This window comes from Parasteatoda tepidariorum, chromosome 10 (genome assembly GCF_982258835.1).
Source record: "Parasteatoda tepidariorum strain Cologne lab strain chromosome 10, Ptep-v5.0, whole genome shotgun sequence".
Lineage (NCBI taxonomy): Eukaryota > Metazoa > Arthropoda > Arachnida > Araneae > Theridiidae > Parasteatoda > Parasteatoda tepidariorum.
Genome location: NC_141764.1, coordinates 30,420,178 through 30,447,708, shown reverse-complemented (window position 1 = coordinate 30,447,708; position 27,531 = coordinate 30,420,178). Strand labels below are relative to the sequence as shown.

The following is a 27,531-nucleotide window of genomic DNA, read 5'->3' as shown; positions in this document are numbered from 1 at the left end:
AAGGAATGAATACCCATACTTCTGACAGGGATTCGAACTTGTCTCCATTCTGTTATGAGGTCAACTCTCTGACCTTTATACAGATGAAAAATTGGTTAAAAGGATAATGTATGTTGTAGTTTAAATATTGTTATATCTAAAAAAAATATGGATATTAAGTAGAAACTCATTATCTTTTACAGTTCTAAAATTATAACATAACTACAAATATGCCATTTTCTATAGAACATTTCAACAAAAATATAATTGTTTTTATCAACAAGGGAATCTATAAGAAAACAAAACACAGTTTGCTTGTCAAATAAGTAGAATAATAAATCTACTTACCAGACAAAAACGATACACATATGTAATACGTAATTATTTTTTCTCGAGTTTAATAAGTAAAAACGAATGTCAAAGTAAGAAAAGACTATTTTTCTCTTCAAAGATAAATGTACTTCATGAAAATTCTTCTGGGGGAGTTTATGCGGTTTTATTGGCGAGTTCTTTGCTCCACTTTGTTTAAAATTTATAGCTTTTGGAAGCTCTCGAGAATTAGGTTTTTCTCTTTACATTTCTAAACTCGATCAAACATTTTCAATAAAATATCTTCTATTTTCAGTGAAAAAAGCTTATGTCGGCTCTTGTTTAATTTTTAAAACTATTCCCCGAAATAAAATTATTCCATTCAGATGGTCAATCAATATGAATAAAAATAAGATCAGCTTGTAAAAGATTGTAGAAAAGTACAATAATATCTGTAAAAAATGAAGAAAAAAAAGAAAAAAATTTATAATTCTTTTCTGTAAAAGTTGAGAACAACATTTAAATTAATTTTTGTGTGGGCTGCTCCCCCTGCTCGCTAACGCTCGCCAACCCCCGAAAATTGCTGCGCAATCTTATATGGTTTGCTTCGCAAACCAAGCTCGCTTCGCTTGCTACTATCTTAGGTGCATTGCAAATGCACAAAATTCTGAGAATTCAAAACAATCATTCAAATCCATATAACAACTTTTTTTTTTAAAAAAAATTATATCTTTTAAGTAAATATAAAATCATTAAAATAAATTTGAATTCAAATAAACACTCATTGACTGAGACTCATTTTTCAATACACAACTAATAACAATAATAAAACAAATAAATTGGTGATATAAATCAAAAATCGTCAAATAAATTCGTAATATATAAATTCGTAATATATAAATTCGTGAAAAAAGCGCTTTCGTCAAAATACTAAAATAGAGATCTATCGACAAAGACAACTCACTTCTGCCTAGCTTAATAGTATGAGATTGCCGCAACTTAATTTTTATTTCAGTTTCCATTTTTAAAAGCGCTATATGTTGAGCCACCTCAGCTGGATTTGGCATGTGACATTTTTAGTTGCAATCATTGGTCGATTTTCTAGCGTTCCCATTCGGGGAGTTGTAATGAGGCTTTTTTTGTCGCCGTGTAAGAGAAATATATATATAGATTCAAATGGATTGTAGTCTTTTCAATGTACAATGTAACCAATCACACACCAAAATAGTGACCGAAGAAATTTGGACAATGTCATTTTTTTGTGTTTTTATAGGGGATACTTCCATATCGTGATCTACCACGCTACCTACAGTAAACGCCAAAGTGATTTAAACTGAAAAAATATTTTTAAAAATATGTAGAAGTTTGCCTGGGGGTGGTTTCGAGTTGGTCTCTTTCTGCGATTTTTATTTTTATTTTTTATTTTCTCGCGGACCGCAGACAAGAAGTTACCAAGACTTGGCGACTATTCTACCACTTATAATATTCTGTAATAATGGTCAGCTATTAATTTATTAAACAGTTTTAGAAGTCATTATTATGTTTTATCATTATTTAAGAAAAACTATGCACTAATTGATGATTTCCTTTATTTGTAGTGGTAAATCAGAAGTATGAAATTCGACTTTCTGATGAATTTGTCTTAAGAGGTAATATGGCTTTATTAAGATGTCCCGTTCCAAGTTTTGTGAGTGATTATGTCAAAGTAACATCGTGGGAAAGAATTGATGGCTTTCTCATCACTCCAGGAATCATTAGTGGTAAATTCACAACTTGAAACCTTTTTTTTTTAATGTGTAATGTTTTCACTGTATAATAAAATAACTCATTCTTCAATAATAATTTTAAAATATTTCCTGTTCCAACCAAGCCCATTTACCCAAGCACAGTATTTTAAAGTATACATGATTCTATAATTTGTCTACCATTGTTGCTTTACATTTTTATTTTACTAACACAAAGCTGTACTTCAAAGAGCTTTCTAAGGAAATTTTGTTTCCAAATTTCAGTTCATAATTTAAACAACTAAAATACCCTCAATAAGCAAACTCTTTCAAATTCTCACTAAATATTTCAGGATGATTTAATTACACTTTATCGAAGTGAACAAACTATAACAATTTTAAGTATTTGGCGTTTATCATTAGTTTCTTTGGCAGCTTTACATTCTGAAATGAGAAGCACATTGTACATAGCAATAAATAAAAGATGCGCACAAAAAAAAGAAATAATACATTTGTAACACTTCTTGCATTTCCCGAAATCGAATAATTTAAGCAATCTCAACGAAAGCTATTTTTACTATAATACTTTTAAAATACTTATACTTAAAGTAAATCCGTTGGGTAAAAAACAATAATTTGAAGTATCAAGCGTTCTATAATTTGTTGAACATAACAGTATTGCATTGTTAACTATCTTGTGCATAATTTATGTAATAATAATGTCATTAATCCATGTAATAATATAATGTAATGACATTATGCAAATTATGTAATGTCATACATTAGCATCATTATCTGTATTTCCGAACGTCGAAAAATTTAAACGGCATCAACAGGAACCCACTTTAAAGTCAAAATTTAAAAACAACTCATTTTATCCAGTTCTATTAATTTCATCGCAATAATTAAAAAACGTAGAGTTCCAGTGTCTAATGATTCGATCGGTGTAATTTAACTGATTAACTGAATTTAACTGAGTGTTATTACGCAAAATAAGCGTTTGCAAAAATAGCGCAAGCACGCTATTACGAATGTAAAAATACTATTTGTTACAGGTAAATACGGGATATTACAAAATGGAGATTTATATATCAGGGATACAACAGAGCATGATAGTGCATACAGTTTTCGCTGTCACACGGAAAATACTGTAACAAGAGAAAAGAAAGTCAGTACGAATTACGCTAAAGTAATAGTTACAGGTTAGTATAAAATCTTGAAATTATTTTTTAGCGCAATATTTTTAATTAAATATAATTACTATTCAAGACAGTAGTTATTGCTGGATATATAAAGTTCTTAAAAATGTTCATAATAAAAATATTGGTTTTGTTTTCATTCGATATTTCCCTGTTTTATAAGGTAATAGGAATTTTGTTTTAATAAGTTTATAAAAATCAATAAAAACGTAAAAACCGCAGCGTGTAGTAGTATGAGATGAAAATTACAGTCACTCTTGAAGATATTAATTGACCTGGCATGCAGTGAAAAATATCGCTGATTTCCTAAGCAGAACACAGCTATCCAAACATTTCTATCACTTGCTGTTCTTATTTAATGATTTTTTTTAAATCTTTGGTCGACTTCAGGTCATTAAGTACTTAAGTATATCTTAGTTGTAACAATAAGACAATGTACGCTTATATAAATAGTTTTAGAATTAAAAAAAAAATGCCTATTTTTATTCAAAACAGAAAAATTTCTTAGCAAATATTTATGGCGTTATTCCAGGCGCCATATATATGATGCATGATTCAAATTTAATCTCGGAATTTCCAAGGAATCAACAACCAAAAATAATGATATCTTTGTACCACTCCAGTTACTTAGAAAGTCATATTATAATGTTTAGTTTAAAGTCGTGATGTTTTATTTTAATTTATAGCTTGATGCGTGGTTGTTTCGGCAAATACTGCTTGAAGGTAATTCTTTTGTATATAAATATATATGACGCTCATGCACATTGCGTTAAATATCTGACAATATCGTCCAATGGAAATTCCAAAAATACTTCATCTCAAATCCGAATAGATCAAATTTTTTTTTTTTTAAATTTCCAATGAGCTGCACAATCGGTCCTGACGAGGAGCAGACCTAGTGCGCTCTCCAGAGTTGGTTTCCACTCTTTCAGGACCACCACAATGGATGAAATACCGTTGGTCATATTAATTTGGACGTCTAGTTTCTGCCACACTAGATGGCAGCACTGAGACTCTATTTAGAAACTAAAGCGCACTAGGAATTTAATTTTTCCGGAAATGCCAAGAGTCAATAAGGATTTTTTACATGCCGCTTAATCATACGACTTGGCCGCTGAGGATTTTCTGCATCCCTAAAATTCGGAGTCTGGGCCGGGAATCGAACGCGCAGACTTGGGCTCAGAAGGTCGACAGCAAACCAACTGCGCCACCCAGCCACATAGATCGAATATCTATCTAAATATAGTATCGTTGCTAGTATATAAATTAAAAACACTCATAATTGGTGATATGCAATTGAACTATAATTTCAGAGCCTCATCACAATCAGCCACCCAGAATAATGATACGTTCCAGCCGCGTTTCTGTACCTGTTGGCAGGAAGGCCACTCTCTCATGTTTAGCACAAGGTCACCCTACGCCAACATACCGCTGGCATAAGGTTGCAGGAGAATTACGATCTGTTCCAGAATTAGGATCGACTGTAAGGCAAGAGGGTGGAGTTCTGGTTTTCCATAAGGTTGTTCCAGCAGATGGTGGTACATACATCTGTGAAGTCAGCAACAGTGTTGGTCAAGATAAGGTCGAGGCTGAGCTAATTATTGAAGGTCAGTGTCTCATTATTGTCTCAGTGTCTCAATAAGGTTGTCCTTACCTATTGTGAACAAGTAAAATTACTACTCTTTAATTTCTTCTTATTGTGTCACACTTTATGTTTATCCTAATTTTCAAATACACTCTCTTATGTTTCATATCATGGTAATCATTCATTTCAATATGATTAACACATTAGCCAAATTATCTTAAATAACTAATTAAAATTCTTTGCTTCCTTGAAAAACACCCATAATAGAAAAAAAGCAATTACGAAGAATGCCAAGGGTAAATTCATTTAGGGAGAAAAAGATGGAGTTTGCTAATTCTTCGAAAAAATTATGGTTCAATTAACTTAACCTACGTATAAAATTCTTTAGAAATAAAATAAATTTAAGTTAAAATTCTCTAGAAAATGCATTCTAAATTATATCTCTTTCATTTTAAGACCTACATTCAATCATGTTTAGTTAAACAGATCTATATCAGTGGGAGTATTTTTTATTTTATTACTGAATGTAAACTACTTAAGACAACAAAATATCAGCAATAAAAATTGCCTTTATAATAATAATAACAAGTGAAGCAAAAAAGAGAAGAAGACAAAATAATTTTACCACATGAAAGTTTGTTCTAAAAACAAACTCTTTTTTATTAAGTGCAGTCGTTCCCTGGGGCGAAGATCTTTCAAAGTATTTTTATTGTTTACATTATTTTAGCGCGGTAAATGAAAAATCCTAAGCATTAGGAAGGACTTTAAGAACGAGCAACGCAAGGGAGATAAAAGAGGTGGTGTACCTCAGGGCATGCCTCAACGAATGCATGGAAACTAACAGAACGAAAAAAACTCCTTAAGCTTTTTTTCTGAACATCGCTTTGTCTTCAAATAAAGAAGACAATAAAAGAAGCTTTATTATTTTGACTGAAGGTTATTTTTTTTTTCATTTTTGTTTGTTATATGTTGTTTGTTAATTTATAAAAAAAAATTCTGACAAAATTTTATCTTAGCTTCTTATATTATACGCTTTCTTTACTGGTATGTTTTAGCAGATGCTTTTTTTTTCTTCTTAAGATCCGTATGCATGTATTTGACATTTTTTTATGCATCATCATAAAATATTTTACGTTAGTTATAATATCTTTACTCGTTTTTTTTACATTTTAAACCTTATTTTTTAACATTAATTATAAGCAGAAAATAAAATAAAATGCAACATAACGTTCATAAAATTAAATCTCGTAAAAAAATATAGAAATGGCACAAAAATAAGTTTTAACTATAAGGATGTAAGTTTTTTATTTCATAATTTAAAGTTTTGTTTGGTTCAGCTTAACAATTGAAATGGATTTAGATTACAATTCATACTATGATCTTTGCACCAGTTATTATTGATTTTTTTTTAATTTGCTTGTTAAATATATAAGAACTATTCCTAGGGCATATCTCCTAAAATATAATAATTACTTTTTCTAACTATTGTTGAAATAATTTTTAAACTGATTATGCAAAACAAAATTTCGATATAAGTAACGAGAAACATTTATTGACTTTTAAATTGGAGAAATTAATAAATCCGCGATACTTTTTTCTCGTAAAAGTTATCATTTTATCTATTTATAGTTAATGTACGCTTCGACTTAGTTTTGAGCATTATATTTTATTAGATTTCGCACTCTGCCTACGCGAAGTTTAGTTCGATTATAACAGCAAAGTTCCACTCGTTTGATTCAACTGGATTCTTGACGATCTAAAAATAAGATTCATAAAACAATGCATAGTTTAAGCATTTTGCTTGAAAGAAACATGCCGCGGAAGTCTTAGTACCAGAATAATACAGGGTGTTCCAAAATTTGACCGACAAATTTTAAAAGACTTTAAGAGGATAAGAACTTGCCATTGAAAAATGTCGCAAACCACGCGAAGATGAAGAAGCCTCGAACAAGTTTCAATGTCACACTGGTAAACAGTCAACTGTAAAAGATAATTTGATACTGATAACTACATAAAACAGCGATTCTCAACCTGTGGGGGGGCGCGAGAATATTCAGGAGAAAATATTATTTAAAAAAATTGATTAACTGGATGAAAGGAAAGAACACATATACATAGAAAACAAAATACATTTCGACATATTTAATAACTTATTCAAGTGAAACAACTTATTAAATCAAAATTTAAGGTGGGGAGCGAAGGGTGGCTTGGCCTTAAGGATTTTTTTATAATTTTCTGATTAAGTCTGTGTATCTGAATTTTTTCTGTAACATCTTACACCTATCTCAAATATATATCACGTATACATTTAATTGTAAAATAGAATTTCATTTATTTTACAGTACAATTTTAAAATTTTAGCTTCTGCACCTAAGTTCGCACAGGTTCCAAAGGTGAGCCATGTTTTGAAATCACTTTTTCACTTACTCAAATTATCTTTAGAAAAAACACTTGGGCAGGCAAACTTCTTTTAAAAAGGCACTTTAAGTGTCTTGCTGGTAGGAACAAGTTTCCCGACTTTAAAAAAGATATTTGTTTTCAGAGTGTATAATTTGTTTATTGATTTTACTTTGATAGTTCTCGTGTGAAGTCACTAGCGATTCTTTTGAGTTCACTCATTGGAATTAATCAAGAATTATTGAGTTAATTTTTTCAGAAGGATTAGCCAACAAGTAAGAGCTAAATAACCATACTAGAGTTAACTAACTAAACCCATAACTAATCTAAAAATACCCAAATTTGCAAGAAAGTACCAGAATCGACCACAAAAACACTCATAACTACCACAAAAATAAAAAAAATACCTGAAAAATGACTTTAAAATGCAAACAAAATATCGCAAAGTCTACTAAAGTGCAGAAAACGTCAAAATATTATAAAAATTTAAAAAATACCAAAGTTCCACATTTGCTTAAAATGAAATAAATCAATTGGCATTTAATTCAAGCATTCCTTTTTGAGAAATAATATGCTACGTAATGATTTATAATTAACTCTTTTATAGATTTCACGTTTGCTTCTGAAGGTGGCCCGAGTGTCGCGTCACTTGGGAACATACATAAGGTCTCTCTTACCATTTGCACGACATAAAACTATTAATCTGATAGATTAATTCGAATTAAAGTAATGTGGTTAAAGAAAAGGAAATAAGCTTTCAGAAAACATATTATAACTCAAAGTTCTAAGAATTTAAACACATTATCTTCTCACCTGGAAATTAGAACGACAACTGCAAATAATTAAATCACTTCATACAATGGAGGCAATTCAAGGAAATATCTTCCAATTCAGTCTCGTGCACCTCAGATACAAGATTTAGAAGGGACATCTTATGATTCAAAATAAATTTCATTTTACTTTGGGGGGGGGGCTGCGTTAGGAGCACTGGCCACCTTTGGCTTACCCACCTTACTTAATCAAACATACTAAATTTTTAAAAAAAAATTATAATTTTTAGTGACTTCCTTGGGTTTGTCCTGCAGAGCAAAGTTTTTTGAGGTGAGGCTTAATATTAGAAATAGCCACTGTCAGTCCTGTTTCTATATTTAGCCGTGATCTATATTTTGTCTTCAAAGAAGCCACAGCAGAAAATCCAGTTTCACAAAGTTAGGATATTGAAAACGGTAATAGAATGCAAAATGCCCTTTGTTTCAGTGCAGAAAAATCCTCCTCCTGCCAAAATTCAAATAGTGATTTATTACTAAATTGCATTTCAGTTTAGCCACTTGTCTTGAAGTCTATGAAGTTTTCTTCCTCATCAATTGAGAGTCCTTCGGGAGTCTTATGAAATGGATTCCTAATCCACTCGTAACTTGCTAGCAGTTTGTCATTAGAAGGAAAATACTTTTTAAAATTCTTTGCCAGCATGGCTAAATGATTTTCAATGGTTACAAACGTAACTTTCATATATTCTTCTTCAGCCTTATAAGTTTTAGTACAATTATCCACATTTGCAAACAGTGTTAGGTTTTTTTGCTTTAAATTTCTGCCCCACAATTCTAATTTTCTACAAAAAGCATTAACTTCATCACTCGTATCCAACATATGTCTATTTGCTCCTTGGATTATAATATTCAAGTTAATTAATTTCTCGAATATGACGACGAAGTATCTCAATTTCATCACAAATAAACAATAGTGTAAATTCCCGGTTTCCGGTCTGTTATCTTCTAAGAAAATGACGATTTCTTCTCTTAATTCATGAGCACGTTGCAAAAATTTCTCACGTGATAAATATCTTGCCTCACATTTAAATAGTAACTCTGAATGTACTGAACCCATGTCATTGCAAAGAGCAGAAAAGATTCTCGATCTCAGGGTTCTCATTTTTATATAATTTTAAATGGTTACAACCGCAGTTAATACAATATTTAAACCAGGACGTATTTCTTTCAAACCCAAAGCTTCTCTGTGGATCCTGCAATGTGTCCAGACGCATTGAGGCGATTTTTGTTTTACTAGTGCTTTTATACTTTCGAACCTTCCGGATATTGAACAAGCATATTCCGATGCATATTCCAGTGCATATTCCGATGCAATTTTTTTGCATTCTGTGTTTGCATCATTCATAACATCACTTAAAATAGCAAATAATGCTAGCGCTGTTGTTTTGACTTCTATTGCTTTGCAGAAAAGTAGTTCTACTACTGACATATTATCACAAAATCAAACATAGGTAATGAAATGAGCTTCTTTATAATTATATCTCTTGCTTCAAACTGTATTGAAAACATTTTGTCACGCAACATAGAGAAAAGCTGACACTACATTTTCAGCTGTATCACCAATTCGACGAGCAACAGTATCATTTGAAAGAGGTATGGACTGTAATTGTTTTGAAAAATTAACTCCAAACATAGTTTCTACAATCTCAATTGCTGCTGATTTCTACTTTACTTTTGTTTTGGTAGTTAGTTAAAAATAATTTAAAGACAGAATAAAAAATACTCGATATACATTATTGTTGCATACATTTTACTACAAGTGGGGGGCGCGATGAAAATTATGATTGAAAACTGGGCAGCGAATACTGAAAGGTTGAGAAACGCTGACATAAAATATAAATTTAAATAATTATTACAATAGTTGTTTAAAGTGGTAAACTCTGTGAGATCCTCTTATTGTGGTAAATGATGTAAAAATGATTTCCAGTATGTATTTAGCGTCTGCGGAAGCAATAGTAATCAGCGCTGTGAGATCTTCCGATGAGTCTTCTAGTGCCTTATTAACTATTCATTTAAAGTGACTATAAAAGAAATGTGACACTTTTGAGGTCTTGCATACTCGGGATTCATGCAATGAATATCATGATCCATAATTTTGCTTGAATAGATATAGGTAGTTACTCAACTGCTGATATAATGTGCAGACCATGCTGCATAGATTGACATACTATACTGACCTCCATATTTTTTATATTTATAAAATGCCTGTTTTTTTCGCGTGAGTTTTATCCTCTAACTGTGTTTTGCAATCTCATCGTGTATAGCAAGTTTTCTTCCTTTGGAGACTTTTATCATCTCTCTGCATTTGTCGGTCGAAGTTTGGACAGCGGAGCGGTTACGGCAAAGAACATCTAGATTTATCAATATTAACTGTTACTTTAAGCAGCTATGTTATTTCCAAATTTTACAAATTTTGCAAAATACAACTGTTGCAAAACTGTTGTTGACCATTGATAAGCTTTCACGGAGTTTAATGGATTAAAATAGAAAATTTAAGAATTGAAAATGTGAAGAAAAATTGTCTCAAACTGATGATAGAAGACTAATACCCAGCATAAGAGTTTTTATTTTATTTGATACTCGTCGTTGAACTGCCGACCCAATTTTGTGGGTTTACGATTACTAATGTTCAACACCGTAGCCTTGTAATTTTGAACCCAATACAGAAGACAAGTGAACTCCTGGAACAAGTATTGAAAGAAATTTGTCTTCATGGAGGACTTTTCGATGGAACTAACCCGTATTTGCGTTACATGGAGATACAGACCAAGAGAACCTCTCACAGTTAGCCTGATGGCAACCCATGATCCGTCCATCACTGAGAATGTCTCACGTCAACAATTTGGTCGGTGCAAGCAGGATGCGAAATTCGAATCGACCAGCCATCGCCGGGATTCAAACCTGGTTCACCGCATTGGAAAGCAAACGCTTTTGCCCCTGAGCCATCGCAACTCCAGCAAAACAGTTTAATTAATTACATATTAGAACATGCTGAAATAAATCACGTGATTGCTTTAAACGTAATGCTTTATAAAGTGCTAAATATCGTGACTGCTCTATATTTGTTTTTGAAATATATTTCTAGACAATATTGCTACTTAAACGAGCATTAAGGCTTACAGAAACGTAACCTATTTTCAGCTAACGAGTTTATTTTGTAACCGTATGTACAAATTCAGTTTGTTCTATTTAACATGGTTTTGAGAATAAAATAAATGTATAAGATATTTTCCGAAATCATGTTTAAATGCCTGTTATCTATTTCACAGAGCCAATTCATGTCAACATATATCCTCCTGAACAGAAACTAGATGTAGGGAAGACCGCTAATTTCAACTGTTCAATCCAGGGTCATCCAATTGCGTCAGTTACATGGCGTAAGGACATGAGAATACTAAACGCTAATCAGAGAATAATCATTCCTACTCCAACATCTTTGCAAGTTCGGCAAGTGAAGCGGTCTGACTCTGGCGTTTATCAGTGCTTTGTGAACAGAGATGATCTTTCCGTACAAGCTAGCGCAAAGCTTACAATTGGTGGTAAGTGTGAAGACAATGTTTCAAAATCTTATTCCGACAATCATTAACTCCATTTATTAACTCTATACATCTTGCATGAAAATATAGAAGAATGCCTATAATTGCCGATATTTAAAATGCATTTAAACTAAAGAAATTGGCAGAAATCGAATATCAAAGACATATCAAATGATGTACTAAAAGATTTTTTAATATGTAAAGTAACATTTAATTTTTTTTGTTCACAAAAATTATTTAACATGAAACCTATTATAAAAATACAATTTAATTTTGACGCGAAAAGAACCTGCTATGAAACCTCAATGAAGATTTTATTAATGACTATACTTTCGATGAGTTGCTATTACCTTCAGTTTACATTATAATTAATTAGAAAAATAGATTTTTTTCAAAAATTAATTTTCCTGATACTACCTACTTAACCTATACAGTTTACAGTTTAAGAGGAAATAATTTATAAAATAAAGTCCCATTTTTTTCCTCATTTTCAGCATGTGAAATGTGTCAAAAAATTTTAATTAAATTCCACAGTCAATTTTAAGTATACTGTAAGCATTAAAGTAAATATTCATAAATTACAACCATCTTTCTCTCTCAAACAAAATGAAATCGTCCGTTTCAAAATCAGATTGATTAAACTGTTATTCAATTTTCTTAAGCGTCATCATTTTTTTTTGTAAGAAAACAAAAACTAAAATAAGCAAAATAAAAACTCCTTCCTACAAATATTTATAAAATTATTATAATACAATGTTTTTTTTCAGTGAATAAATTTTGCCCTTTCTATTTCAGATCTAGCACCAAAATTTACAGTGACGTTCCCAGAAAAAATTCTTCGACCTGGAAGCTACGTCTCGCTGGTTTGTGTAGCTTCTGGCAATCCCGCACCACAGATTAAATGGTATTTGGATCGTATTTGGCCTGTGTCAACTCGTCCAGGCACACTAGTCAGTACTTACTTAAGCAGTTCAGGTGAAGTAGTCAGTTATCTGAATTTCACTTCAATCGATGTATCAGACAGTGGATTGTATCAGTGTGAGGCTTTCAATGAGGCAGGGAGTATTCAGCATTCCAAAAGACTGAATGTATTTGGGCCTTTGTTTATCCGTCCATTAAGCAACTTGACAGCACTGGCAGAATCTCGATTTGCAGTTTACTGCCCATTTGGTGGGTTTCCGTTCGATAATATCGTTTGGAAAAAAGGTGAGTAGTACTTTTTTTCTCATTGCAATGTGATAAAGAGTGGTTTAAAAATTCAATCCAAAAATTTTGCTTTTAAATATGATTCCCTTTTAATCTATTTTTAAAGATACATTGGGTTCATACTATGATTTCATACTAGAAATAAGAGAGTTTTAGCGTTCCTTTAGAAATTGAAACCATTTGTCCATGAACTCTCTTTTGATGCCCTACATGGTTGTCCGAGAACAATTGTAAGTGTATTAGGTATTCCTTATAGTGTTAAGGTTTAGAATTCTGACTAATCCGATTATCTGGGTAATATATTGATTTCCTGGACAAACATGAACAAGAGTAAGTAATGTAGCCGATCGATGCCTTTTATTAAAATATTTAATCAAGACTATGAGTAGCCATTCAGTTAAGATCAGACCCTTAGTAATCCATTTTGTGGCTCGATTCTGAAATTGCATTTTTATACACTTATACTTACACGAATGGTATCCGTGAAGTATAGTTGTTGAAGTTAATTTTGTTAGCACTATAATAAGCAATCTGCATACCGAATTTTATTTAAATTGGCCAAGTGGTTCAAGTAAAAATCACGCCGAAAACTATTTCTTTAATCACTATAGTCTGTACCTTAGTTAGGAATGCACAAAATAAGACTTGAAAACAATTTCAAAGAACGTTAAAAAGAAAATATATTCATAAAATGTTTTCGTGACAAAAGCTTCAATTTTTAAATAGTTTTTCCGTTTAATGTCGCATCAGTTGTAAAATATCAAAGAGAAACGTGATTTAAATTACTTCGTTGCATTTTTTAAATAAGTTGAAATTCATTCAACTATTAAACACTTTTATTAAGAATTTAAATAAACAGACAATTTGTATGAAAAAAAGAATTTCCCTAATTGCTCCCATGTTATCGTGCAAAAGTGAGAAAACTCTTACGAAGCGTTTAAAAAAGAATAAATTGCTTTGGGGAAAAAGGAAAAAAATATAAGCGCAATTAGTGTGAAATTTCGAACCTCATTATTTTAGGATTTATACCACAATGACAATGCTTTTGTCTTCAGGTTACAAAATCCTTCATTTTTATATCCGTTTGCATTTGTTAAATCCAAGGATTTTCATATTTTTCTCAATGCTTCTTAACTTTGCTTTAGGGAAACATCATTAAAATAAAGCAAGGAAAGGGAGTTTTATTTTTACATAGCAATAAAGATTTGCAGAGTACGAGAAAAGAAACTTAAAACTTGCTTGGTTTACCGAAAATTTATGCAATTACTTAAATTCAAATTCAAAAATATGAGACAAAGTTTTAAATAACAGAAACTATGCAAATATATTTCAGTAAACGCCGGGAAAATTATTTTTTAAATCACATCAATTCTGCAAATACAAAATTTAAACATTCTGGATCAAATCTGGGAAAGAATTTAGAAAATGATAAATTTCCTAGCATCCAATCAAAATTTTGAAGAGAATAGATAATATTTAAATACAAATTTCAACTTATTATATATATTTTAAACTTTAAATCCACTTTATAATCAGGAAAGAAAAATATTTAATTTATGTATTTGGAGCAGGGATAAAATTTAATGCCCCATATTTCTATAGAAATTCCTCAGTAGTTTGAGAGTAAAGTCTGGAATATCATTTTAATGCATGCATGGAATTTAAGCAGTGTTATAAAAATAATGCTAAATAACGTAAACATATTTAAAAAAAAATCGATTTTTTTTCTTTCACTTAAGCAATGAGATAGTTTATGCTCATAAACAAGCATATATAAAAACTTTTTCACTTGAACTTTTTGTTTGAGAACGTGTTAGCAATCTACCTCAAAATAGTTGCAAAAATGAAAAACTAAATTATGTTTTTTGATCAAGTCTTTTATTATACTAAATAAAAAAGTAAGATTTTTTTTTAAAAAAAGCAGGATTTTTTTAAAAAAGAAAGATGTTTCGCTCATTTTTGTAAATAAGTGTACCGTTACTAAATGCTGATTCGTTTCATAAAATTTATCATAATTCAGATGTTATTTCAATTCAAATAAATCGTCTACATAATTATAAAGAATCATTTTGCACTATATTATAAGTTCGGAACCAAGTTTTACTTGGCCTTACGAATGTAGCTTACGGAATTATGTAGTAACTTGTAGTTTAACATAGTTAACTGGCTGATAATAACTTGTTCTGGTGTTTATATTATTTATTATTATTTACTTTTCAGAGTTTAATTAGGTATTTTATCTTAACAAAACCGTATTAGTAAGTACACGTATTTCACATGCCATTATGGGAACACTTATGCTACAATATTTTTTAAAGCAGTTTAATTAGGTATTTTATCTAAAAAAATTTACTAGTTAGTGCACGTATTTCACCTAACATTACAGGAACACTTATGCGTCGATTTATTTTGATACTGTTTAATTATACTTTATCATAATATATATACTTTATCTATAATACTTTATCTTAACGAAACCATCTTGGTTAGTACACGAATTTCACTTGACATTATAGCAATACTAATGAGTCGATCTATTTTAAGTGTATAGTAAATTCTTATTATATTACTATTACTCTAACAGATCAACCAGGTTGCTCATCATCTTTAACTAGCTCCTGATATTTTTTCACTATTTTCTATTTTGCTTTTTTGTTTCTTTAGAAGGACGAATTCTTCCTGTTAATCAAAGACAGCGTGTGTACCCGAATGGTACTTTAGTCATTGAAGGTGTACAGCCTAGAGTAGATGATGGTCGCTATAGTTGTGAGGTGGCATCCAGTCAAGGAATGCCTATTTCTCGTTCTTTTCGGATTTTAGTTCGAAGTAGGTACAACAACTAAAATTTTTCTCGCAGTAATTCTTTTCGAAAATAAAAGTGACTTAAAATGTGAATTTTTTTGTAAAAAAAATTTGACTAATAATCCAAAACTTACTTTGGAAAATCTTCGCAATAAAATCAGGAAACATTTTAGTCAAAAAAAAAAAAAATATATTATAAATTTTAACAAAAGAAAAGAGAAATGATTGCTGTGTTTCCAGATTTATAACGTAATTATTTGGTAGAAACTGTAGGTATATATGGCAATTTTTGTGTTAATAATTTTTAGGCAAAGCAAAACATCGTGAATGGAGTACAAAAATGATAAAGAAAAGAACTCAATACAGTTTCAGTTTTAAAACCAAGAACCACTCCTAGTATCTAAACATAAAATGACGATAAGACAGTAACGGAATAAATGCGTTGCAATAAGAAAACTAGTGTTGAACAATTTAATAAAACACGAAAAATACGAAGCAAATGTAAGGGGTTAGGTGGAAACATCATGGTACAAGAATATATCTTCAAATATAATTAAATTACATTACATTACTTCAAATATACATTATATTGATCACTTATTAAATCAGTAGAACCTTTCAAAATGTAGAAAGAAACCCAAGAGTCAAGGTCGATTTACGAAGATGAATATCAGTATTTTTGCAAATTAAAACCTGTATCGTTTATTGCAGATTGTTCAATATCTTGATTTGGACATTTATTGTTCTTCTTGTTAAAATTCAAAGGTGCATTTATATTGTTCAATGTCTGCAAGACCTTACTGTCAAGCAAAATTGTAAATATCGAAATTTATAATTATCAATAACAAGATCTTTAGGGTTGGGAAAATTTAGTTTGTTTGCAGGAGAGAAAGGACTTTAAAATCAAATTTATTAAAAATCTTAACGGTTTAGGAAATGACTAGGGGATTATAATTACCTTATTACAAAAAAAAATTTAAAGTTCGAATTAGAGAGTTTGTTGCATTGCGTGATTATATTTTTATCAACAGAATCAATAATATTAGAAAAAGAAACCAAGGTCAACAGAGGTATCTTAAATGTTAAAAGATTTCTGTTATATTAACAAGAATATTTAGAATAAATTTTTAAAGCTTGCGGTTGTTAAGAGAATAAAATGGATTGGAGAATGAAATGAAATGCGATGTTGGAAGAATGAAACCGCAAATAGTTTCCGATAAACAGTTGTAAGAACTATATGAAAATTCTAAATAATAAAAACGTCTGAGGATGGTCAAGTTATTTTCTCTTTAAGCAAGAATTCAATACCAGGACATAAATTCATAATATGAAAAGCATGATCACGGTATCCATCAAATGTTGAGTTAATTTGCTTATTTTTCTAACTCATTTCTTCTTACTTCAAAGTGATTGCCTCGTTTATTTTCTAATGTCTATTTCTACTGTTCTTTTGAGTTTAGTCATTGAAGAAGGTTCATGTCTATAGAACCGATACTTTATTAAAATACTTTAAAAATGTTGCAGCGTGTTAGTACATAACATCGTTCAAATTTGTTGCAGTACTAATATTCTGCTAAATTGAATCGTATAATTATACATGATGCTAAGTTTCAATTTAACACAAGAATATGCTTCAACTTTGAACCATAAATTTTTTAATTTTTTTTTTTTTATAAAATATTTTCTTCGCAAAGAGAAAAATTTATTTCAACTTTTTAATTTTTCAAATTATATATTTTACAAATAAAATGTATTACAAAGAGAGAATTAAAATTTTTTTAAAAAGGTGCAGTGCGAAATAACAAGCATCTTTAAAAAAATTTTATCCAATGAGCGTATTGTCGCTTACTAGATCTCAGTCCGAATCGTATGCGATCCTAGCCTTAGATAAGTTAATTAATTTTCGCTGGCGAAATTTTAAGTTATAAAAACAGGCAAAAAATATACTTTCTCTGAAAAAAATATTACATTTCTGTAGAGGATTCAGATTCTTAATCCTCTAAATAAAGCTGTAGTCGCAATCTGGAAAATTAATTTAGGCAAACCAGCCCAACTCAAAATTCTTGATGGACCGATCAAAGCATTTTGATGGTTTATGTTGGTTTCAGTGCCGATTCATGATGGTCCAACATCATTTGATGGTCAACATCATGAACCTATTCCATTGCGTGTTTATGATTTTTGATATGCCAACAAACTTCCATCAATATTATGTTGGTCCAGCAAAGGAAAACTATCGAAAATTTTAACTTGTGAGCAGTCGAAAGTGTGGAACTGTTAATAATTTTACTACATAAATTTTGATGGTTTTTGTTGGTTTCAGTGCAGATTCATGATGGTCCAAAATAATTTGATAGTCAACATCATGAACCTATTCCATTGCGTGTTTATGATTTTTGATATGCCAACAAACTTCCATCAATATTATGTTAGTCCATCAAAATAAAACTATCGAAAATTTTGACTTGTGAGCAGTCGAAAGTGTGGAACTGTTAATAATTTTACTACATAAATTTTGATGGTTTATGTTGGTTTCAGTGCCGATTCATGATGGTCCAAAATCATTTGATGGTCAACATCATGAACCTATTCCATTGCGTGTTTATGATTTTTGATATGCCAACAAACTTCCATCAATATTATGTTGGTCCATCAAAGGAAAACTATCGAAAATTTTGACTTGTGAGCCGTCGAAAGTGTGGAACTGTTAATAAGTTTACTACTTACATATCTCGCTATCCAAAAAAAACATGTTCTTAAATTATTCTGGATATTCACTTTTTTTATTTGGAGCACTGCACAATTAAAACTATAGGTTTTTAATAAAAACTTAAGCAATAATCAGTCTAACCTAAAAAATGGTCAATACATTTCTCTTAAAAATTCAAACTATTAATAAGGACAAAAATATTTTGTGATCCAAAAAGACCATTAAAACATGAAACATGAAAATAAAGCATCTCATTTCTTTATTATAAAGTTTGTCTTTTAGTCGGAATTTTTCCTATTTGGAAAATGTGTTTTTGCATAATTTAAACTGCTACTTCTCTACGCTGTTATTTGTTCTTCTTAACATTGAGAAATTTCCTGAAAGGAAAATTTGACGCTGTTCCTTTCCCATATCACTTAAAATGCAGAAAATATTGATTCTAGGTAAATTAATATAAGATATGCAAAGCGTACCACTGAGCTTCTGTGTCAAAAATATACCTAGAGTGTTTTCCATTTACTTAATATGCATACTTAAATACTTCATTTCATTTAAAAAAATATAAACTTATTTTTAAAGTTTCATGTTAGTAGAAATGTTCAGTAATGGAAGACATATTTAAAATTGCGATTTCAATTTAAACTTACGAGAAAATATTTGACTTTAATTTGTTATTTTAAAATATACTATTAAAACAACCACTCTTCAAAAATTCTTTCATATTTAATATTAACTAGAAGTTACTATATCGAATTTAACAGCACATTTAAAGGAATGCAATATATTCCTCTATGAAGCGCACTTTAAAATTTAAAATGTTTTCAAATGTCTAAATTACTCATTATAAAGGTTAGTATTAGTTACATTATATTCTTTTATTCACTAATTTTGTTAAAAAACTTAAGTAAAGTAGTAAAGTAAAGTAAGTAAGTAAGTAAGTAAGTAAAGTAGTTAAATGCAAAAAGTACAAAAAAGCATTTTTAGAGAAACCAAAAACATATAAAATACCATGTTAAAATTTGCAAATTTTTAATTTCTAAATACATATTTAAAAAATTGTATTTTCAAACCTGTAACAATTAAAGTATAGGCTGAACACTAGCAAATTAAAGTATAAATTATTTAAAACTAGTCATTTATTTCTTAAATTTGTAATAAATTTGTTTTAGAGTATAGCAAGAAGATGAAAAGAACTGTAAAATTTATACTAAGTACTTAATCCTTCTTGTCAATAACAAATTTTAAAAAAACAATTAAAATATATTTTTTAACACTTATATAAAGAATAAATAATTCACGGGAAGTTTTAAAAGTGTCTAGAAGTGTTTTATAATTAGTGAAAAGTTTCATAAAAGGGATGGAATATAAATTTCGGAGAATATAAATTTTGAAGTGTGTTGAGCAATGATATCATGCAAATTTGCAGCAGGCATTGGGCTAATTGAACCATATTTTTGTAGTTCTTTAGCTTGATTAAATGATGCGATGTTTCCACTTGAATGTTAACGTGTTGCTTAATATTACACCTTATTACGAGTGAAGCAAATTCGCACTATTAAAAGGTTCAAGTTACCGCACTAATAAAAGAGTATGATCAAAACTACCAAAATATGATCAAATTTTCTTCTGGCTGTATGGGAACACGAAAAAGCTCAGTAGCTTTTACCGAAGTGCTATGGTAATGATTTCGGTTAAATTAACTTTTAAATATAGGGCTATAATAATATTTTGAAAATTTAAATTTCCTGTAGGCGTTACCATTTGTACGGAAAAATCACTAAGCTGACGATTCGAAAACCATATACTTTAGTTTTATTACCAGAATTATGTTTTCATTTTTACTAGATATGCCCTTGCCATACAAATCATATAGCAATTTTACCATACATCCTGTTACTTTCTCAATATTTTTTCCTTTTTTCGATGTGCGATGTGATGTTATGAAACAACAATAAACCAATTTTTTCTGAGGCTTTAATAATATCGCGAAATTATATTTAATGCAAGGAGTTCTACTATATAAATAAATAAGAAATCAATAATAATTTAAAGAAATACAGTTTTTTTCGCATGTGTTAAATGCATATTTGTGTCCTCAAAATAACGCAAACAGCAAAAATACCATACTAAAGCATAATTATGTATTTTTTCTTGTTCAGCCGGACCAAAAGTTGCCAGTTTTTCCTTCAAAGACAACCTTCATGAAGGCATGTTAACAGCAGTTACTTGCATCGTTGATGCTGGGGATGGCCCATTGACCACTAGATGGCTTAAAGATGGCCAGATTCTGTTGGAAGAAGATTTAGATGCCACTATTATGTACGCTCAAGAAGGACATGTATCCACATTGACAATCAAAAAATTGGAACATAAACACAATGGTAATTACACGTGTGCCTCCACAAATGACGTTGCTACTGGATCTTACAGCGCTATTTTAACTGTCAAAGGTTAGTTCAAAAAATTTTTTATTATTATTTCTATTCGATTCAAAAGATAACGAGAAGTGCGGATGATGTAGTAGCAATTTAACCGTAGAGTTTCTAAAAAGAGAACAAGGTAGAACTCATTTATTCTAAGACCTGATGAAATGAAATATCTGGTCTAAAGTTTTTCTAAACCAGCATATTTATGGCCTAATCATAACCAAGCATCCAACCCGTTTTAGAGGAAGCTATTTTTTAACTATATAATTTTGAAGCCGGTCAGACGGCATGGACAAGATCTGAATTCCCGCTCTCCATACTTTCTTACTAGAAACAGCGAAAGGATAAGATTGAAAAACTATTATGAATATACCGTTCCAAAGAACAGATGTTTAGAAAAATTAGAATTAAAATTTTCGATCATTTATATTACTTTTAACATTCGATCAAAATAGACCAGACGAATTCCGATGTTCAAATTTTTATTTAATTTTTACTTAAGGGGACACGGGACCTCTCAAATAAAAATTTATGAAAACTTGTTTTTTAATTTAATTTTACTTTTATGAGCATAATTTATTTATTTTTTAGCATATTTTAGGAAATAGGCTAAGTAAATACAATTTTGGCCAAAATTGTTTCAAACATTTAACGAAATATGAATATTTTGAAAAAATACAAAAATTGTCCCTTGCGTCTAAAACTTCATCCAAATAATTCACAAATTTTTCTATACATAGATAATGATGATATAAAGACTCTCTAGCATCAGTTATTATTTCACTTTAACAGGTTTTGAGGAAAAAAAATTGAAATTTTTATACAGAATGAAATATTTTGTTTTGGGGCTTAGCTGAATTCGTGTTAATACGTGTGTGTAATTCTTGTTTAGTAATTCGTATTTCGCTGAATTCATGTTTCGTGTCAGTGTATAAACTGTAACAGTATTGTAGTTCTTAAAATTCAAATTAAATCGAATTAAAATTACAATTTATAAGTGACAGTAACATTTGTCAGTCAAAATAAATTCCATTTTACTAAATAGCTGTCACACGACTTAATTGAAATGGAACACAAAAGGTGACAAAAATATTGCCTTCAGTTTAGGTATCCAAGAAATTATCAATAGAAAACATTCATTTGATTTTATTGGAAAGATAGAGAAAATTTTTTTAAGGGTAACAGTTGTCCAATTTACGTGTTTTACCAGTAGTGTTAAAATTCTTAGCTAGGTTTGACTAAACTTTTTTCGTCTTAGCTAGGATAAGAACCTTAGTTATAACTAAGCTTAGCTGAATTCATGATCGTAGAATTAAATACGGAAGTATAAACTCTCTTAAATCTCAAATTACACCGAATGGAAAATATAATTTATAAGTGACAGTAACACAATCTGTCAGTAAAAATAAATTTCATTTCACTAAATAGCAGTCACACGCAATGATTGAAATGTAACACTAAAGGTGATAGAAATGCTGTAGTATTAGTTACGTTTAGTATTCATTAAATTATTAACCGAAATGATTCAAAAATGTTATTTGAAGGGTTCCTAAACTTCTATCTTGACATGCCCTCATGCCATTTTTCTCTGTTTGTGAATTTACAGGAATTATGGAAAAAACTCTTTCCAGAGTAACAGTACGTGATTAACCAAATGCTTTAAAATTCTTAGCTAGGTTTGACTAAACTTGTCTCGGCAATAGCTAGGCTAGGAAACTTAGCTATAACTAAGCTTAGCTGAATTCATGATAATAGAATAAAATACGGAAGTACAAACGTTCGTAAATCTCGTGTTACATTGAATGGAAAATACAATTTAAAAGTGACAGTAACAATCTGTCAGTTAAAATAAATCCCATTTGACTATATAGCAGTCACACGCAATGATCGAAATGTTACACGAAAAGTGATCGAAATGTTGCCTTTCGTTTTAGTATTCAAGAAATTATTTGTCGAAAGTATTCAAAAATGTTATTTGAAGCGTTCCTAAACTTCCATCTTGACATGCCCTCAAGCCATTTGTCTTTGTTTGTGACTTTACTGGAATTATGGAGAAAACCCATTCTAGAGTTAAAGTTGCTAAACTTACGTGATTCCCCAATAATGCTAGGAAACTTTCTCCAATGGTTTCTCTATTTCGCTGCTATTAGAATGAGAAAGGAAGTTAATAAATAATTGTAATGATGAACTTGTAAGTTTGCTTTATCGAAAGTATTTTGCAGTTGTTCGGTTTTATTTAATATATGGTAATTTCTATAGGGCTTATGAAAATATAGAGAATATTTTTTTAAATTTTTCTATGGAAAAAATTGTGACTAAATATTGCTTTAGTTTATATGTATAAGAGAAACTAACTTTCGTGTTGAAAAGTATTTTGCTGGAATGATTTGTATTTATATTGCATAGATATAAACTAATTCCTTCGAACAGTTTTAAAATAAACTCATTACATCATTCTATTTTTATTTGTTTTTCTAAAAGAGTAATTTCAGGAAAATTTTATTACGCAATTTTTGATAATACTGGATATAATATGACAAAAAGGAATTGTAGAACAAATGATGTCTAGAATTCATAATAGGGTATATGAAATTAAGCTAAATAATTAGGATGTGGTTTATTAATTAGTCTATATTTTGTTGCAGAGCCTTCCGAAAAAAACACTAATTAAAACTTCTTACCGTTTCTAAAAATATCCTTCCCGAAAATCATATTGTGAATATACTCATATAATTAAACATTTAGCTAAATTTTGTGAGTGCCTCGTTAAAAAAATTAAAAAATACACACGATGAATGCAATAATTACGAAACAGTCCTAGTTTATAATCGCATCATAAATCATAAAGATGCGCAAAAATAATAGAAATTCTCATAAAGTCTGTCATTTGCATATTAAGATATTTTCTGCAATCCATTGTAATTTTTTGTGTTATATTTTTTAAATATGGTAGAAAATTAATATTGTTCAGTCCCCCCCCCCCCGGTGAATTCTTGAACCCTGTGATATGATATGATAAAAAATAATTAATGAAAGTAGCTATAGCAGCTAAATAAATTAGGATGTGATTTATTAGTAAGTTTAAACTTTTTACAAAGTCATCCTGAAAATAACAATAAATATTATTAATCAAACTTTCTAACGTCTCTAAAAACATCCTTCGGTTATAATCCGATTTTGTAAATATACTCAAAAAGATAAAAATCTTGCTAAATTTTGTGAATGTCTCGATAAAAATATTTAAAGAGAATACACATGAGGAATACAATAATTACGAACCAGTCCCAGTTTTTAGTTGCATCATAAAGTTAAAATCATAAAGTTGGATAGGAAATTATAAAGATGAGCAAAAATAATAGAATTCTTATTAAGTATTCAAGTCATTTATATTTCAAGATGCTTTTCCACATCGATTGTAATTTCTTGTGTTGTTTTCCTTGAAATATCATTAATATAATATTTAAAAAATTTTCTAAATTTTGCGTGTGCCTCGTTAAAAGTATTTAAGGAGAATACACATGATGAATGCAATAATTACGAACTCGTCGCAGTTTTTAGTACCATCACAAGGTTGAAACCATAATGATGGATATGAAATCATAAAGACGGGCAAAACAAATAGAATTCTCATTAATTATTCAAGTCATTTATATTTCAAGATACTTTTCCGAATCTATTGTAATTTTTTGTGTTGTTTTTTTGAAGTATCATTAATATCCATATTTTAACATTTTGCTAAATTTTGTGAGTGCCTCGTTAAAAATAATTAAAAAAAAAACATACATGATTAATACAATAATTACGAACCAGTCCCAGTTTTTATAGTTGCATCATAAAGTTGAAATCATGAAAATGGATATGAAATCATAAAGATGAGCAAAAATAATATAATTCTCATTAAGTATTCAAGTCATTTATATTTCAAGATACTTTTCCGCATATATTGTAATTTTTTGTGTTGTTTTCTTTGAAATATCACTAATATCATATTTAAACATTTTGCTAAATTTTGCGAGTGTTTCGTTAAAAATATTTAAGGAGAATACACATGATGAATGCAATAATTACGAATCAGTCGCAATTTTTAGTTGCATCACAAGGTTGAAACCATAAAGTTGGATATGAAATCATAAAGACGGGCAAAACAAATATAATTCTCATTAAGAATTCAAGTCATTTGTATTTTGAGATATTTTCCGCATCCATTGAAATTTCTTGTGCTGTATTTTTGAAATATCATTAATATTAAATTTTTTGGTGATCGTAATATGGTGAATATTAATATTTCATATCCTGGATATTAATATTTTTTAGTTCCACCTCGATGGATTCTTGAACCCAGTGATATAACAGCTGTTTCAGGACGTCCAGCGACAATCAGTTGCCAAGCAGATGGGGAACCACATCCCCATATCAGGTGGAAGAAAACAACAGGTGAGTGTTTTGCACTTTATAAAACACTTGCAAGCAAAATGGGGGTATTCCAGGGCATTTTGAAAACCAACAAAGTTGATGAAATTTTTCCTGAAAAATTAGTTTTATGTGTTATAAAAATATATTTTCAACTTTAATTTAGCTTTTATTTTCAAAATTTTTAAAGTTGCTTGCCAATTTATAAATATATGCCATAAAATAGCATGATCATTTGTTACTTCATATAAGAATAATTGATAAAAATACAAAGTTCTACTGAAAGAATTATTATTGCACAGAATTTCAATTCATGAGTAACGCGTTGAGCTATTTAAAATTTTTAAATAATTCAATGCATTACTTTCAAATTTATAAATACACGCCTTAAAATAGCATGATCAATTGATTCTTCATGTAAGAATAATTGAGAAAAATTCAAAATTCTACCAAAAAAAAATTATAATATAGAATTTCCAATTCCTGAGTAGCGCATTGAGCTACTTAAAATTTTTTAATACTTCACTGTATTACTTGCGAGTTTATAAATACACGCCATAAAATAGCATGATCATTTGTTACTTCATATAAGAATAATTGAGAAAAATACAAAATTCTACTAAAAAAATTATAATATAGAATTTGAAATTCATGGGTAACGCAATGAGCTACTTAAAATTTTTTAATACTTCAATGCATTAACTTGAGAATTTATAAATACAAGCCATAAAACAACATGATAAATTGTTAATTCATATAAGCATAATTGAGAAAAATACAAAATTTTTACTAAAAAAATTACAATATGGAATTTAAACACATGAAAAATACCAAAACAACTAATTAATTTACTTCAAAAAATAGAAAAATTATAAAAGATGGAGAATAAGATTTTTTTCAAGAGTCAAAAGAAAATTTTAAAATTTTAGGAAAATGACAAATCTAAAAAAAAATATTAATTTTTTCAGATAATTCTGTAAAAGAGGGACACATTTAATATGTAATGATTGTTCATAAATATATAGAATGAGTTATATTGAGTAGAATTGTTTTATATAAGAAAGTTCTTTTAGCAGCTCTATATGCTATAAACTATATATGCTGACTCTGTCACAACGCTGAATAGAGTATTGTTGTTTCTCCAATAGTTACATATTGGAAAAATTTATTAAGACATTATATATTTCAAAATGTTTAACCGCTTTTTGTCAGAATTATCGCAGCTAGAATGACTACAAGTCATAAATTATGATTAAGTGTAAATGTACTGAATATAATATGAAATTTCTGTTCAAAAATTGTGAAATCTACATTTTAAATAGAAGCTAATATAGTTTAATTTTTGAAAATGTACAAAAATTCAGCAATTTTAAAATAAGATTAAATATAAAGTAATTAAATATAAGGAATAAATAAATAAGAATAAATGAATAAGAGAAGAATAAATAAAGTAAGAATAATAAATAAATAATATATAAAGATTAAAATATAAAGATTAAGAATAAAGAATTGTCAAAATTTGTAAGAAAATTCAAAATTGAAGTAAATCACACGCTTTGTTGTTTTATTTTACAGTGATTTGTTATAGGAAAAAAAATCACACGCTAAAAAAATTTCTTGTCTAAATTACTGTCACGGACCAGCAAAAAGTAGTTAAATTCACTTAACTTAAAAATAATTTTTTTGCTCGTAAAATTATTATGATCGTAAAAGTACATGCATGTCCGTTAAATTCGTATAAAGTGTATCACCCTCGAAGAAATTTTCGAATAAAATGCATCACCTTCGAAGAAATTTTGTATTAACAATATTACTTTTATTCTACTGAAAAAATACTTTCTTTTGCTTTGGAAATTATTAAAAAACTGAGAAAATAATTTTCGTTTAATGCTTGTTAAAACTAAATTTGATATTGTTAAATACTGTTAAAACTAAGTCAAGAAAAAGCTTTATATAATGACATTGAAAACGAACATAAATAATGAACATCATTTTCGAACATCTTGAACGCTGAATGGTTTTTTTTTCTGTCAAAAGTTTTAGTAATATAACATTCGCTGATGTTAGGTTTTAAATGAAATAAAATTTGCAAAAAATGCTTTACTAGGATTCTAATACTTAGCTATTTATTTTTTCTTTTCTATCACATATTTATATCCTGTATATAGCTTGAAATAATATTTTGTTTTAAAAATACATTGCATCTTAACATATTATTTTTCTTCAAAATATGTTAAATTACTTCTTTTAAATATGTGAGAATGGTCATAACAAATCTTTAAACGAAATTAAATTGTGAAAAAAATTGCCTCGCCTAAGTTAAACACTCATTATTTGTATTTTTATCAAAATATTTATTTAAAAGAAATAGTATAAAGATTTATTTATTTCTAAATTTTTAAGTTAAATACATGCCTTTGT

General features: G+C 29.2%; 1 protein-coding gene across 2 annotated transcripts in view; it reads left to right on the top strand.

Annotated features, from left to right (window-relative positions):
* LOC107438034 (cell adhesion molecule Dscam1) overlaps positions 1 to 27,531 on the top strand; it is a 105,233-nt gene that overhangs the window by 38,806 nt on the left and 38,896 nt on the right. For both annotated transcript variants that reach the window (XM_071184467.2, XM_016050192.4), the window contains exons 3-10: positions 1,887 to 2,048; positions 3,068 to 3,214; positions 4,525 to 4,818; positions 11,290 to 11,559; positions 12,352 to 12,762; positions 15,427 to 15,588; positions 20,434 to 20,724; positions 25,015 to 25,134. In XM_071184467.2, the coding sequence (XP_071040568.2) occupies positions 1,887 to 2,048; positions 3,068 to 3,214; positions 4,525 to 4,818; positions 11,290 to 11,559; positions 12,352 to 12,762; positions 15,427 to 15,588; positions 20,434 to 20,724; positions 25,015 to 25,134 (1,857 nt within the window). The remainder of the gene's footprint in view (positions 1 to 1,886; positions 2,049 to 3,067; positions 3,215 to 4,524; positions 4,819 to 11,289; positions 11,560 to 12,351; positions 12,763 to 15,426; positions 15,589 to 20,433; positions 20,725 to 25,014; positions 25,135 to 27,531) is intronic.